Source organism: Mesocricetus auratus, unplaced genomic scaffold (assembly GCF_017639785.1).
Source record: "Mesocricetus auratus isolate SY011 unplaced genomic scaffold, BCM_Maur_2.0 Super-Scaffold_6730, whole genome shotgun sequence".
Taxonomy (NCBI): Eukaryota; Metazoa; Chordata; class Mammalia; order Rodentia; family Cricetidae; genus Mesocricetus; species Mesocricetus auratus.
Window position 1 is genome coordinate 108,612,495 of NW_024429184.1, and position 13,293 is coordinate 108,625,787.

The window sequence follows — 13,293 nt, forward strand, 5'->3', positions numbered from 1 at the left end:
CACGTACTCCCTCCAACGCCTCGCCCCGCCCCATATCACATCCGGGTCGCCGCAGCCTGCTCCGGCCCCGCCCCTTCCGCGTAGGCTCTCTCGCTGGGCTTCCGGTCAGCGAGGCCTCCTCCTCCTCCTCTTCCTCCTCCTCCTCCGCTGTCCTGCCGGCTGTGCCCCCTGCCCCTCCGGTCTTCCCGGCGCGGCGCCGGTCCTCCCGTGCGTCTCTTCGGAAGCCCGCGCTCGCTCCTCGTCGCACGCGTCGCCGAGGTCTGCGGGCCGCTGGGGGCCGGGCCTGCTGCGCGCGCGCGTCGAGGCCGCCGGGATGCCGCGGCCGGGGTCGGCGCCGCTCTGGGCGGCCGCCGCGGGCCGTTGGGGATGCGGGCTGCTGCCGCTGATGCTGCTGCTGCTGTCGGGCCCGAGCGGCGCCTCCGAGATCACCTTCGAGCTGCCCGACAACGCCAAGCAATGCTTCTACGAGGACATCACTCAGGGCACCAAGTGCACCCTGGAGTTCCAGGTACCCTGGGCCCCAGCCGCCGTGGGTGGCTGACCCGAGAGTCACTTCGGTTGCGGAGGCAGGGCTTTTGGCTTTTCTTTTAGGAGCTTAGAGAAAAGAAAAAAAAAAAAACCTGTGAATTCCAGACTAGCTTTTTGTGACTGTGGCATTCTCCGGTGTCGTTCATTGAAGTTAAGCCCTATTAAATAGCCTTTTAAAAAAGAAATTGTGATTTTATATTTTTAGCTGTTCCTACATACAAATGCCCGGCACCCTACTCCTGTAATCCACAATGCCAATTTAATAAGATTTGATATAACTCCATGATCCTTTCGGGTCTTTTGGGGGTTTGGTTTGGGTTGTGCATGACACCGGGACTCTTGGTCGTGATTGGAAGCTCTCTGTTAGAGGATTTTAAAAGACCGTCTGTCAAAGGTGTTGTAAAAAATGTGATTAAGAGGCCCCTTCTCAGTTTTGGGACTATGTAAAACAAGAACTTTTCTCATCATTGTGATTTCTTAAATAGTCTAAAACAGTCTACGGTTTTTGTTACTAGGCTCATTTAACATTCCAGCAACTCTTGAATTCCAGGTCTCTCTCAGTCACCTGTAACTGGAGCTACAGGGAGATTCAACAACCTCTGGCCTCTGCACTCATGTGCACATACCCTCTCTCCACACACACACACACACACACACACACACTCACACACACAGTTGAAAATAGCAAAAATATTTCTTAAAAGAAGCGACAATAGCTTACACTCGGTTAGAATAATGCAGAATGAGAAAGATTTTACAATAGGTAAAATCAACAGGACTTGGTAATATGTGTTTATATTAGTGGTAGTAATAGGTGAGAATTGAGGATATATATGTGTATCGATTCTCAACATGTATAATTACAAAGGCATTCTAAGCTATGTCAGAATTTCCTGTAAGTTCAATATATATTTCTTGAATTTTTATGTCTGTAGATACTATAGTGCTGAAACAGGTTTAAAAATCTGTTATGTGTAGACAGTATCCGAAATGTTTCAATTACATTAATTTTGAGGAAAACTAATATGAAATAGAGAAGAGTTTTTATTCCTTTCAATTGGTGAAACAGAATCCAAGATGGGTTCAGATCCAAGGTCACCCTTAGAAGTAATAGAAATGGTAGCCTCACGCTGAACTATTGTAGTAACCGCCTTAGAGTAGACACGGTCATATATTAAAGTCCAACACTACAAGTTCACACAAGCAGAATACTGGCTGGGGACAAGGGGATCATCAGGACAAGTTCAGAGGAGCACTGAGGTTTGAGCTGCATGAGGAAGGATAATTAAGGTTTGGCCTGCAATATGGCAGAGGGGAGAAAGCATACTAGCCAGATGAGTTGGAGACTAACATTAGCCTGAGCTCTTGGGCTAAAGTATGAGCAAGTGGCACTGAAGTATAAGAATACTTCTGCTCGGTGGCTGTGGAGGCTGAGAGTTTTAGGAGATAGTTTTGGATCAGTTTGCCACCCCCCCCCCCAACTAACAAGATTTGTGCTTGGTCTCTTTGCTGCCCCATAGCCCAGTTTCTGCCCCAGAGCTCTGCTCCTGAGTTTAGTTACCTGTGCCTATATGACCAGAAGGCAACTCAAAGCTCAGCTCTAGAGTCCCTGGTTGCAGGGTGTTCCTTACACACTCGAATGGCCCTGATCTGAGAGAAAGTAATCTGGCCCAGACTTCAAAGGGGAAGGACAAAGGCCCATACCTGATCTCTTCTTGTCTATGAGAGCTTTTGGCAGTGATGTTTTGTATTACATTTTCTTGTAATAAACTAGGTTTATAAGCATTTGCATTTGTGCTTCTTGGGCAAATAAGTTCTGTGGAACCCATTGTTAGTACAAAGTGAGGCGGAGAGCTTGCGAAGTCTGACTGGTAGGGAGTGGTAGATAACAGTCATGAGCTGGAAGTTGCTGAGGCCCAGAGCTGATGACAGAAGGGAGTGCATGCTGCTATTGACAAATCTGCACTTTTGATAAGTTAGACTGAGTTTTCAAGAGATTTTAAATGAGTGCTTTTTTATTTTAATGAAGGATGAAAAAAGATAGAACACCCCCACTCCCACCCCACAAGGAGAAATTGCGGGTTGTGGGGTGCTGTGATTGACATCTAATACACTAAGATTGCAGGGAACATTAATGGTACATGTGGTGTATTGCCCAGGACAACAGTCCCTGCTACCAAGTTGGGGAACCCAAGGTTAGAAGAGATTAGATTTGGAAACCTTTAGGCATTTGGGACCATGGTATATCATGGATTAGTAATGGAAGATTTATGATCAGGAAAGTGTTGTGGTCATGTGAACAGGTGGTAAAAGCTGAGTTTGAAATGATACCCAATTCCAGTCGTAAGTGACAGACAAATTTAGAAGAGGTACTATTAACTAAAACAAGGTTGCTTGTTTTAAATTTTAATAGAACCAATGTGGCTGGTAATCCATTCTGCTTTTTTTCAAGTTATTCAGAGTACTGTGATCAGGTATAGTTGAATAAAGGGCATTTTTCTCTAGGAAGAAAGGGTATTTACTTTTAGAGAGAAGAGTAAATGCCCGGTTTATAAAATGCTTTTTAAAATTGTGGTCTCAAACTGTTTCATCAGGCCCTGGGTGCTGGCAATATGTAATAGTGCCTTTGGAACTAAGGCAGTGGATTACAAGTTTGTAGTAGGCCAGGCAGTGGTGCCTCTTGCCTTTAATCCCACCCAGCACTTGGGAGGCAGAGGCAGGCAGATCTCATGAGAAACAGAGCCAGGTTTAGGATAGCCAGGGCTACAGAGAAATCCTGTCTCAAAAAACCTTGAGCTGGCTGGAAAGAGAGTTTGCCTGTTAAAGACTCTCAACCAAAACAAGTTTGTAACCATCCTGGTGAGTTTAGCCAGCTCTTGTCCACAGACAAAAACAGGCTAGGGTGTAGTTCAGCAATACACAGCCCTAGTCTTAATCCAAAGTAATCATTCATTCATTCATTCATATTTGTACTTATGTATGCATATGTGTATAATCATATGTACACACATATAGCTCCTTAAGTACAAATTGTATCTCATGTAATTATTGAAATGATCTTGTAGCATAATCCTATTAGTCATCATCTCAAGTGACAAAAGTTCATATAAGTAATAGAAATTACTTTGAAGTCTAACTTTGACCTCTTTGTTTTACTGATGTATAATGTCAACAGTATGTTGGCCAAGAGAATTAAAGCCTGAAAATAACAATCCTGTCCCATTCACTCTCCTGGGTAGGGTTTACCAAAACTGTTGTCTCTCACCATTTTTTTTTTCTTTTTTGCTATATCAACCAACACAGTTGTCTGAATGGTTAATGTGATTATGCTTCTTCTCTGCTGTTAGGAGGAAACCACTTCACTTCCTATAAAGCTTTAGTTGAATGGGAATTTTACCTCTGTTTAATCCACTGGTGAAAATCATGGTCTGTGAAATTGTGGTAGGAAGACCTCTGTATACAGCCTTGTTGTCATTTTAACAAGAAACATGGTTGACTTTCAAATGCATTAGCTGCAGTGATCTCTAAATCTCTTACAGGTGATCACTGGTGGTCACTACGATGTAGATTGTCGATTGGAAGATCCTGATGGTAAAGTGTTGTACAAGGAGATGAAGAAACAGTATGACAGCTTCACCTTCACAGCCTCCAGAAATGGGACATACAAATTTTGCTTCAGCAATGAGTTTTCTACTTTCACACACAAAACAGTGTATTTTGATTTTCAAGTTGGAGAAGACCCGCCTTTGTTTCCCAGTGAGAACCGAGTCAGTGCCCTTACCCAGGTAAATAAAAAAAGAGCAGAGCAATGATAAAAAGGGGGAGGAGTTCACAGTTTAATCATGTATGTACTCCTTGATGAAATTGAAAATTGAGACTATTTAAAAATCTAAATTCTTGCAGATTAGACATTTGAAAGGTATCTTGAGACTTGCGTGGTAAAAGATTTTATGAGCCCTGAGTGTAAAGAAGGGAAGCAGTGTTGACAGGGTGGGAACTCACAGCTCATTTTACATCGCTAATCAACTTAGCAGGGACAGGGTTTAGTTTGGTTAATGTTCCAGAAGTTTCTGGCTCTGGTCAGCTAGCCTGTGGAGAAGTAGAACACTGATGGCCAAGAATGCTCAGTAGAGGAAGGTTCCTCACCTTCACACTAGCAAAGAGAGAAGGGGGACCCAGGATCCCAAGGTCGCGCCCCCGATGACACAACTCCCTTCTGGTAAGCATTGTCACCTAAAGATTCTTCTCCCATCAGTGCCATAGACTAGTGGCCAGCGCTTTAGCATATGGTCTTTTGGGACACTGAGTATCCATACCACAGCAGCCACTAGATGGAAAATGAGTTGTAAGGAAGAGTGGGAATGCTAAGCAGTTCCAGTGTTCTAAAGCGGTTTCTTTCAGCTGTGAAGATGTTGCTACAGCATTGTAGAATGTCTTTAACTAGGATGGAATGGATGGAGAGTTGTCGTAGTAGTTAAGAGCACTTGCTGGTCTGTAGAGGACCCAAGTTTGGTTCCCAGCATCCAGATAGTAGTTCATAGCCATCAGTAACTCTAGTTCCCCAGAATCTGATGCCTCCTTCTGGCCTTGCCAATGCACCATCATGGGCGTACATACATACATACATACATGCAGAAAAACTCATACACTTAAGAAGAAGAAAAACAACTTAAAAAAAAAGAAAGATTGAAATAAGATCAGCTATGCATTAATAAATATTGATATGGGACTCACTGCTTTATTCTTTTAATGTATATGAAATTTTTCACATTAAGGGTTTAAAAAATAAACCTACATCTTAAAAATTATAGGAATAGATTTAATTTCAGTAATTTTCAGTTATTAAATCAGCTTCTTGATGTAATCCAAGGGGTTCTTACATGTTATTTGCCTATTAAAAAGTTTTGTTCTGTAATCAAGCTAGCCTGCAACTCACCACATAGTCCAGATTGATCTACTTGAGCTTGGATCTTCTTGCCAAAATTTTCCCAGGACTCATTATAGGCATGCACACTTGGCAGTAAAATTTCATTAAATAGGTTATTTCCTATTGTCTGTCTGTATACTTTAGTTAAAATTAAGACAAAGTCACATATGTCTTTTAAATTTTTCCTACATGGTTTGTGAGATAAAATAGTAATCATGGCCCGGTCTACAGAGCAAGTTCCAGGACAGCCTCCAAAACAATACAGAGAAACCCTGTCTCGAAAAACCAAAAAAAAAAAAAAAAAAGTAATCATGTATTTCATCCCCAGGGTTAGAGTTCAACAGTAGAATATTAAACCCTGCTATATGTAAAGACAATGTATAACCATTTTAAAACAGATGATAACGATCATAGAAAAAATAAAGTCGTCCGAGTAGAGGGTCACAAGCCAATTAACAATGATACTGAAACTCGAATGTACTAGGAATGTTGCTGGACTGACAGAGACTTATTTGTGGGAAAAGGTCATGCGGGAGCTGGAGAGACAGCTCAGCAGTTATGAGCACTTGTTGCTCTCTAGGAGGACCCAGGTTTGGCTCTCAGCACACATGTGGTGCCTAAGGGAATCCAGTACTCTCCAGTACATGGTACACATGCCCACATGCATGCAAAACACTCATAAAGATTAAAAAACCTACAAAAATGTGAAGGATAAAGGACATTCTCTTACCACTTTCAGATTTGAAAGTTAGCTAAAGATGTGATCGTACTTTCACTAGTTAAGGTTTCAGATAACTTTGAGTAGTTGGGCTTGGGTCTTTTGCCATATTTGGGTTATTTTTAAAGTATGTTGGCTGTGGCCTGTGCTCCCATTACTGGTGAACTTACTAACCCACTGTTGTATTCTTCTAGTTCTTAAGAATCTTTTTGAAATTTAGTAGCTACTGGCCTTAACTGAAGAAGAAAAATGTTCACTTTTGTCAGTTTGTGTCCCGTCACTGTGGCACCCTGGTTTGGGGAAAACAGACCTGTGTCAGTAGTTGTCTCGGGAATGTGCAGAAGAGCCTTGTTGCCAGGGCAACTGATGTGAGTGAAAGAATGCGAGTTCACTACAGCAGCGGTAAACCAGTGATAAGCTGAGGTTAAAAATAGAAGAATGTGGTGGGTACAGAGCTGTGAAAGATGCTAAACTAACTGGAAGTATTTCTGTTCAGATGGAATCTGCTTGTGTTTCCATTCATGAGGCACTCAAGTCCGTCATCGACTATCAGACTCACTTCCGACTGCGGGAAGCTCAAGGCCGAAGCCGAGCAGAGGATCTCAATACAAGAGTGGCCTATTGGTCAGTGGGAGAAGCCCTCATTCTTCTGGTGGTTAGCATAGGGCAGGTGTTTCTTCTGAAAAGTTTTTTCTCAGATAAAAGAACCACCACAACTCGTGTTGGATCTTAACTACGCTTCCAATGCACCATCGCCACTGTAATATTACTGTCCTCTAATTTTAGGTACTGAAGAACTTAACATTGGCAACATTCTAAAACCCTACTCACTCTTGTTGGGAGACATGTACAATGCATATCCCCATGGAGAGGACACCTTTTTTATTTGTAAAGGTGGAAAAACTTTGGACCTTAATGCAGCTATTCATGTGAAATATCTAACACCAATGATCTTCTTTTTCTTGGTTTATATCTACTCTTCATACACTAAACTTTGCTATTCTGATTCCTTTTAACCATTTAAAAGTACTTTTCTTAATAGGTAGTTGATACTTTAAAAAATTTTTAGATTTAATGTCTGTATTACAGAGAAAGAAAACTGCCTTTTAATTGTTTATAGTGAATAAAGTTGTGTTTTTAAGAAAACCAAATGTGATTAACTGTAGCCAAGCCCTATTCTGCACTGCTTAATTTTATGGGGGAAAATAATCTACCATAGAACTATTAGTTAATATTGATATAATTTTCATTGCTATATCATGATATAATTTAATTCTTGCTAGTTTGGAAAATGTACAGGTTTTTTGGTTTCTTTGTTTTTTTCCTCATCCTATGATTTATAACTAGCTATGTCATTTGTTTAAAAGTGTTACCACCACTCAGAAAAATAGCATAATGGACCTTAAAAATCACACTGTTGTAACTGTTAGGATAAAGAATAGGATACTACAGTGTGGGTGAATGAAATAGAAGCATGTTTAGTGAGTTGTCTGTGTATTGCATTACTGGGGATTTTACAAAGAAAAGAGGGTGTCTGAGTCGTTTCAACATTCTGGTGACTAGCTCTAGTCAGGTCCTTTGCAGCTTCAGTCGACACTTGTGATCCAGTGTCCCACAAGTGCCATACATGTTGTCTTCATGATGGGACGCACTGAGAAGTTAGCTTCCATCTCTTCATTTTTGTCGTTTCTACAGTCTCTGATTAGCAACCCTAAAGTTACAGTCAAGAATGCTGTGAATACTTCCTATTTAAATTCTTTAGAATTGGTTTGTACTGTTTGTGTCTTACACCTTGTGTGGATTAAGCTGATTGAAATAAGATTTTGATCCAAGTATTCCGAATAGAATACATAATGATGGAAAATTATATAGATAAGCAGGCTTCTCTGCTGCTTAAAAAAGAAACCATGTCATTTGCTTTTCAGCCAGGCCTCTTCACCACAAGTGATGAGAACTAAAATGACTCTCGTGTGTGGAGACTTTAACATGTAAACATTATAGGATAGTGACTGAGTAGCAATTCTAGTCACTTAACCATTACTGGCTAGAGGTAGACTCTTAATTCTAAGCCATCTTAAAATGTGCACACACACACACACACATCTGCATGCAAGAGCCAAATGAATTTACGTTATCTTGCGTACTAATTTCAGATGTCCCAGTGTAGAAGGAGTAAACATGTTTTCAACTTTTAGGACTCTTGAAAACCAGTTCACTACTCCTTAAATAACAGTTACAAAAGGTTAAGAAGATTTAAGATTTTGCAGATTTATCCATCTAAGTTCTTGTATTGAAGTTGTCCTGCGACTTTTTAAAAATGTCCCATCTACTTAGCAGTGAGTGTCTTAAGCACCAATGTTAATGTGATTACTAAGCATGGGCACATGTAAAACACCGTATCTGGTTGCCAGTGGGAGATTTGGATACTTACACTGTAATTAAATGGAGTCAGGTATACATTTTGTTAGATTTGGCATAAATAATGCCCTTATTTAATCTGTGCCTCTCAAAGGTCATGATAGTAAGCTATTACTGTAAGTCTTTTTTAATGAAACCATGTCAAACTTGAAATCAGCAGTTACCCATTGTCAGAAATAGTATGAATTTAGTTTCATCTCTCAATAGCTGGTTAAATTTTCTGACAGCTATCTGTTCAACTGGTATGAATACATAAGAAAATACTCAAACAAATGCTGTGTGATTTTTTTTTTTCCTCCTATGACATAATTTACAGCTTGTCTTTTTCTGTAATCTTTATATAAGTTGTTGCAGGAGTTTGGATTTTCCAAATATTTTTGTTTGGTCATATGACTATATATTTGAATATCATAATTATATTTAAAGTAGAGTAAATAATGGAAAGCAACTTGATGTTAGTTAATACTGAAATTTCAACTGAGTATATTTTAAGATATTGCTTTGCTAATAATCTAAATATTCTTTTGTTCTATTAAAAACCATAGTTTGTGGCTTACAACTTTTCCCCTGGGCTCAATAATCACCTTTGAAAATACAGTGGACTGAAAGTTTACTGAAAGGTCTCTTTTATGTCTCTGTACTTACTATCCATCTCTTGTTTCAATTTCTAAGTGTAACATTCATAGTGAAATAGGATAAAGCTGACTCTGAGTTTTGTTTTCAAAAATTAGACAAATTAATATATAAATAATTCAAAGGATTTTTGTTTACTTTTGAAAAAGAATTTTCTCTAAAGATGGTTCCACAGGATTGCACCAATCAGTTCCATGTAAAATAAAAAACATTTAAAAATCAGCAAACTGACTTCACTTGTGTCTAAAACTTAGAAATACTCAGCTCATAGACCTGTTTTAGGCTGGGCCGTGTTAATAATGTGTTGAATTGTTTGGGGGGGGGTTGGGATACAACGGAATTTTAGAGATTAGCCAGTGTATAGAAACTAGCTAGGTGTGGTTGGCACACACCTTGGATCCCAGCATTAGGGAAGCAGAGGCAGGTGGATCTCTTGAGTTTGAGGCCAGCTAGTGCTACACAGAGAAACCCTGTCTCAAAACACCAAAACAAAACAAACAAAAATGAAGAAATACACAGTTCATAGTACAGTTCTGCAACAATAGTGTTTGTTTTTTTATTTCATAAAGGAGGACATAGGAGGTACTAACCAAAACAGATTATAAAGAAATGTCAAGTGACTGCTTCAATTTCCATCTTTACAGTCCTTAATGAACATGTTCATGGAAGACAGTGATACCATCAGTTGCTCTAAAAGGTTCCTAATTTTTAAGTCTGTCTGTCTGTCTGCCTACGTGCGTGTGTGCGTGCGTGCGTGTGTGCGTGTGTGTGTGTGTGTATATACATACATACTGCTTCGTGTATGTATTACCATTTTATCCATCACAGTTCTGGTCTCTTGATCTTAAAACTTTTATTGTGGCATGAATAGAATCGAACTCTCAAGCAGGTATGTGGCAGATGCAAAAATGTGAATGTCATCAACATAATTATCTGCCAAAAGTTTGAAAAACTAAGATAGTCTGACTTCCGGTAACAAAACTGTTAAAGCAATGAACTACAGAAAGAGTGCATAGGTTAAAGTTCACTCCCTAAGGAGTTGGACCTTGTCTTCCCACAGTGGACGCCCATGGTCTGAGACCATGCCAGTACCTGATTTCATTTCTTGTTCAGGGCTTTATGGTGTGGCCCAGCCCTGTTGCTGCAAAACAAACTATAATTTTTAGCTTTGTTGAAAATAAAGGCAATATTTGATTTCCCGAATGATTTTATCTTGGAGTTTACAAATTTGGGAAGAAAATACAAATATGTATTTTCCCTAAATAAGTATGCAAATAAGATCTCATGGTTTAATTTGCATTTTTCTGATGATTAATAAAGCTAAGCTCCTTGGCTTCTGCTGCTTGCCAGTTTTATTTGATTGGAGGCAAGAGGGGAGGAACGAAGACTGCCTATTTTTTAATTATCAGGGTGCCATTTGCAGGCGAATGCTTTGCAGGCCAAGAGCATGGGCTGGTTTTACATGCTGTTGAGTGTGTCCTTTAGTCTGAGTTACTATTTGTTTATTTCTGCTTTGACTGCCTGTATTTGTGTACACTAAATGCCTGTTAGGAAAGAAGAAAGGAAGAGTTCAGCAACCTCAGCTTCCAAAAGCCAAGGAGGAAAAGTTAGATATAAAGCAGAAATAAATGAACTAGAAAACAAAAAACTATAAAAATCCATCAATAAGAGATGATCTAGTGAAGAGGTCAAAGTTGACGAATTTCCAGGCAGGGAAGTCAGGAAGAAAGATAAAGTGGATCTAAGATAGAGATTAAGGAAAGTCATATAAGGCCTACTGCACTTCTACTGCTAATACTACACTTTCTAAAGAATTAGGAAGAATGTAAACATGACAGTTCAGCAATATAAAGGAAGTAGAATTTAATTTTTAATTATCAAGAATTTTTTCTGAGATACTTCATCAATGAATTCTAATCTCATTCCACTGGAGTAAAATAATTGAACTACTTAGCTTTCTTGAGAATCATGTTATAAAAGCGTCGATTTTGGTAAATTGCTGATCCATGGTTCTTGTTGGGTGGAATACTTTCTAAATATCTATCGCATCAAGTTGGCCATTCCTGCTGAGTTTTTACTTGCTTTTTTAATTGATTATTGAAAGAAAATACTCTAGTTGACTTCTGTAATAAATGTAGATTTGTAAATTCCTCTTTGCAGTCTGTCAGGTTTTGCTTCATATATTTTGAAGCAATCTTATTGATGCATACATGTTTAGGGCTGTTGACTAAACTGGCTCCTTTGTCATGCCGTGTCCTTGTCTGGCTAATCTTAGCATGGCATATAAAAAAACTTTACTGAATTTTAACCAGTTGAGTCCATGTATTCAAAGTATGTTTTGCATTTATTTTACTTCATTTTAATTAATAGTAAAAATTACGTTTATGTATAAATATCTTTTGTTTCCAAAGTCAATTTTATTTGGAAGCTATTTAATAAGATTTTCTTTTGTGTAGCTGTACTTACAATTTCAGTATTGTTCATTCCTTTGTAAAGGTCTAGACTTCAGCCTTCTGCCTGCTGTCATTCTCTTTTTTTTTAATCTAAAGTGTTCCTGTAAATACATTACTAGGTCCCTGGTATACTCATGTTTATCTCATTTATTCTCCTGAACTTTTTCTGTGAATATTATGGTTGTTGATGTTTCCACTGTTTTTATTTTATTCATCCCCCTCCATGTGTGTGTGTGTGGTTACATGCATGTGTGCCTGTGTACCAGGGGTCATTATTCTGCCAGCATAGCTTAGTGGTCAACTAGTGATAGGTCAAAGGCTGTGTTCACACACCTCAGTCTTGTAAAACTACTCTGGTGAATATGTGTCTGGGCTGAGAAATGTATCCAAAACTCTTGCTGTTTAAACTCTAGCTTCACTCTGTTGGTCCAGATTTCATCTCTCCATACAGTGGCCTCCCATTCAGCCAGTGATATCCAGAGGACTTGAACTCCTAATTCTCTTCTGTATAAACATAGCCTTATGACTAGCCAGGAGTATAATGAGACCTGGAGTTCTCTCCATCTTCCTTGTGTGTGTGCAGGTTCCTTCCTGGCACGTAGAGATACTGGAGTTTACTGAGATCTTCAGTGGCTCTCATTTCCAACTTCTCCCTATTAATTTCTTGTGTCAAATCATGAGTCTAGGCTCACATAGCCTTGGGCTGTCCCCATTTATTCCTCTTAAGTTTGTGATTTTTTTTAAACTGATAGTTATCGCTATGTATTGCTATTCAAGTGAGGTTAGCTTGGCTTCCAACCGAAAACTTCCTGATTTGTATTGTCAGCCCATGCTAGTGATACTATATATAGTGATGAACAGTATTCTGCATGATGGTGTCTTCCCCGTACCATCACTAAAAGTCTCATTTACTTGTTACCCTTACACTAATAAAGTCGCTTGTTTCCCGGATACAGGCAAAAGACACAGAAGTCTTGGGTGTGAGACAGTGGACTTTATTTATCTCATGGGAAAACAAGCAGGTTCACTCAATACCAGCATTGTTTGCTTGGGTTCCTCTTGCCCACAAAGTCCATAGAAGTGCTGTAAGAGCTGGTGGATAACCCTGCGGTGAGCCTGAGCAATCTGCTACCTTTCGAGCAAGCACTAAGCTAGGCTTTGTCTGTCTGTCTGTCCTGGAGTTAAACATTAACCTTCCTGTCTCTGGGTTGCTCACATAAACACTACCTCAAGAAAACAGTGGCTAGGGTCTGGCATTGTTGGCAGATGTCTTGTGATCTTCATTGATATCTCCTTTTTATCCCCTTGTGTTCCTTTGTCTCTCTTCTCTTAAATATGTCCACCAATAGTTTATTTATTTTACTAGTCTGTTTCAAGTAACATTTCTTTCAAGTAACTATTTTCTTATATTTGTTCTTTATTTGAATCCATGCCCCATAGATTTTCATGGGTGTGAATGTTTGGTTAATTCTCAAACTTTGTTTTCTTCTCCTTTTTAAAAATTTAAGTTTATATGTGTGTGTGTGTGTGTGCGTGTGTGTGTGAGTGTGCGCGTGCGTGTGTGTGTGTGTGTGAGATCCATTTTAACATTTCCTTCAAGCAACACATGTATGTAT

At 39.4% G+C, this 13,293-nt stretch overlaps 1 protein-coding gene across 1 annotated transcript; it reads left to right on the forward strand.

Annotated features, from left to right (window-relative positions):
- The first annotated feature begins 80 nt into the window (after positions 1 to 80).
- Tmed7 (transmembrane p24 trafficking protein 7) lies at positions 81 to 9,446 on the forward strand. The gene is made up of 3 exons (XM_005069144.4): positions 81 to 508; positions 4,068 to 4,313; positions 6,670 to 9,446. The coding sequence occupies exons 1-3, from the start codon at positions 314 to 316 to the stop codon at positions 6,904 to 6,906; spliced, it is 678 nt and encodes a 225-aa protein (XP_005069201.1). The 5' UTR covers positions 81 to 313; the 3' UTR covers positions 6,907 to 9,446.
- The last annotated feature ends 3,847 nt before the right edge of the window (positions 9,447 to 13,293 follow it).